Source organism: Dryas octopetala, chromosome 4, assembly GCF_963921425.1.
Source record: "Dryas octopetala chromosome 4, drDryOcto1.1, whole genome shotgun sequence".
In the NCBI taxonomy this organism is placed as follows: Eukaryota; Viridiplantae; Streptophyta; class Magnoliopsida; order Rosales; family Rosaceae; genus Dryas; species Dryas octopetala.
Window position 1 is genome coordinate 11,610,431 of NC_141369.1, and position 3,279 is coordinate 11,613,709.

At 37.6% G+C, this 3,279-nt stretch overlaps 1 protein-coding gene across 1 annotated transcript; it reads left to right on the forward strand.

The window, feature by feature from the left end:
- The first annotated feature begins 1,074 nt into the window (after positions 1–1,074).
- LOC147286823 (putative O-methyltransferase 3) lies at positions 1,075–2,540 on the forward strand. Its single transcript, XM_086239218.1, has 2 exons — positions 1,075–1,860; positions 2,088–2,540. The coding sequence occupies exons 1-2, from the start codon at positions 1,075–1,077 to the stop codon at positions 2,391–2,393; spliced, it is 1,092 nt and encodes a 363-aa protein (XP_086095344.1). The 3' UTR covers positions 2,394–2,540.
- The last annotated feature ends 739 nt before the right edge of the window (positions 2,541–3,279 follow it).

The window sequence follows — 3,279 nt, forward strand, 5'->3', positions numbered from 1 at the left end:
TGGGTGTGGTCGGGTGAGGGAGATGAAGGGGGTGTGTGTGTTTTTTTTTGTTTGTTGATGGGGTGTGCAAAAGAGAAAAAATTGAGTTAGGGTGTGTTGGGTGAGGGGTAAGTGTGTCTTTTTTTTTTAGTTTTGATTTTTTTTTTTTTACAAAAGGGTGTGCAAATAGCAGCACTCTTTTTTTTTTGTCTGTTGATGGGGTGTGCAGAAGAGAAAAAATGGAGTTAGGGTGTGTTGGGTGAGGGGTAAGTATGTCTTTTCTTTTGAGTTTTGATTTTTTTGTTTACAAAAGGGTGTGCAAAAAGAAAAAACAGGGTGTGTAAATAGCAGCACTCTATATTAATTGTAGGTAAATCGATCGGGTTGATATTAGTAGTAGAATCAATGGGTCTTGTTGATAGAATGCAGGTTTTGTACGTGGGTTCTCTTGAAAGTCTCTAATTGTAGAAATTTGGGGGCGTACATAGGATGCTAGTCATTAGGTTAATAGAATGCTTGTCATTGTGTAGGCAATGTAGGTAAATTGATATTTATGGACTTTGATTTCATTTCTTAATTTTTTAGGAAAATGCCCAAAGGCTGATTATTCATGAAATTTTCTTCAAAAAGTATATCATGGTTTAATTCAAGGTAGGTGAATTGATATATATACTTTGAATACAATTTATTAATGTAGGTGAATTGGAGGTTCTACATTGATACGTACTTTGACTAGAGGGAAATTTTGAAATAATTGGGAAGATATGTATATATTTTTTTACTAAATTAGTTTAAATATATGTCTGTTTTGAATTAATTAGGAATTATTGCTTTTAGCTTCACGCGCGTCTTCTATGACTCTCATGTGGCCAAACTATTTTCGACTTAACCATTTTTTTTTTTTTTTTAAGAATAATACTGTTCTGTGACTTTATTGATGAATACAGCATCCCTGTCAATCCATCTAAAATATTTTCAATTTAATTTGTGAATTTCTTTTTCAAAATAATTCCTTTTTGGCAGTAACGTCCACACCTATATAAACATACCCACATCCATGTTTTGAGCATGAGTAATTGATCTTGAGCCTCAGACATGGCTTTAAGTAATGAAGCGAGTGCTACTGAGCTACTCCAAGGTCAATCCCACATATGGAACCACATCTTCAGCTTCATAAACTCCATGTCCCTCAAATGTGCAATTCAACTCGGCATACCCGATATCATACAAAAAAATGGCAAACAAGCTATCACTCTTTCTCAGCTCATATCTTCATTACCAATCCACCCCACCAAAGCTGGGTTTGTCCACCGCCTCATGCGAATCTTGGTCCACTCCGGCTTCTTCGGCCGACAAAAGCTGACTCAAATTGATGATGATGATGAGGAAGAAGAAGGCTATGTACTCACTGATGCTTCCAGGCTCCTCCTTAAGGATCATCCCATGAGCGTAACACCCTACTTACTTCTCATGCTCGATCCCATTATGACCAAACCATGGCATTATATGAGCACTTGGTTCCAAAACGACGATCCTAGGCCGTTTCACATGGCACATGGGATGACATTTTGGGATTATGGGAACTGTGAGCCCGGCGTTGCCCATCGTTTCAATGATGCCATGGCCCGGGATGCTCGATTAGTATCGAGCGTGGTGGTTGGTGAGTGCAAGGGGATTTTTGAGGGATTGGAGTCGTTGGTTGATGTAGGGGGTGGTACGGGAACCGTTGCCAAGGCCATTGCTGGTGCATTCCCTAATATGGAGTGCACTGTACTTGATCTCCCCCACGTAGTTGCAGACTTGCAAGGAAGTAAGAACTTGAAATATGTTGGAGGGGACATGTTTGAAGCAGTTCCTCATGCGGATGCAATTCTATTGAAGGTAAAACTCATAGATATTTTTTTATGTGTCTCTTTATATGTGATACTATGTCAAACGGATTTAGGGTGCTTATTTTTTCTTAATTTACTCCAGTAAAAATCAAAGTGACAAAAATATAAGTATATATATAGAATCCATTTCCATGTAAACAAATACATCTAAAATCTTTGTAAGACATGCAGAATCTATGTGATATATTTATGCTGTATGACAATTCACAATTGCAGTGGATATTGCATGACTGGAGTGATGAAGAATGCGTGAAAATACTGAAACGATGTAAAGAGGCAATTACGAGTAGAAAGGACAAAAAAGGGAAGGTGATAATCATAGATATGATGATGGACAACCAGAAAGAAGATGAGGAATCAATTGAGACACAGCTTTTCTTCGATATGCTGATGATGGTTTTGGTGGAAGGAAAAGAGAGGAACAAGGAAGAATGGGCAAAGTTGTTTTCTGATGCAGGTTTCAGTGACTATAAGATAACTCCCATTTTGGGTTTAAGGTCTCTTATTGAGGTTTATCCTTAATTAATCGGATCTATCATATATGCTTGTGGATGCATATGGCACCGTGAAATAATAAAACTGTATATATGTTCTATCATGCACTTTATTTTCTGGTATTTAATTGGAATTATGTATCAAATTTAAGTGTGGTTAAGCTAAATGATAGTTTTTGGGGTTAGTTCAAGTGGTTGTTGAATGAATAATGAAAAAAAATGTAATAAAAAAAATGTTACCAGTTGATGGCTACTTTCAAATAGCTTCGATGTATTATATATTGTTCTTGTTTGAATAATGCTAGTCTCTCTCTGCACACGCAAGGCGCCATAGGTCTTTCAGTTGTGTATATATATATCCCCTTTTAAGTGTGGGATTCCATAAATAATTTTATTTGTGGGATCTCTCATATATAGGGCTCACTTCATATAATATTCCAATGATTCGAACAATCTATTCTTTAAGTCTCTATTCAAAAATTATTTTTACAAAAATTTAGCCAAATCGGAAATCATTTGCCTATCTAACTTTAATCAAACAATTAGTCGAATCAAATATTTTTTACAAAACCGTATATTTGTTTGATCAAAGTTAGATATACAAATGATTTCCAATTTGACTAATTTTTTGCAAGGATAATCTATAAATAGAGGCTTAAAAAATAGACAGTTCGGATTGTTAAAAAACTACATGAAGTGGGCTCATTCGCCTCATCCCACAAATAAGCTTTAATGTGGGATCCCGCACTTGAAATGGCCCATGACCTCCTGGCATCGGTCTCGAGGATCCGAGTGAATTGACACGGGCCGGGGGCCCGAGAGGCTTGAGCTTGGGAGGCCGGAGCCTAAGAGGCCGGGGCCCAGGGGGCCGGAGCCCATGAGGCCGAAGCCTAGGAGGTCATGGGCTAGGAGGC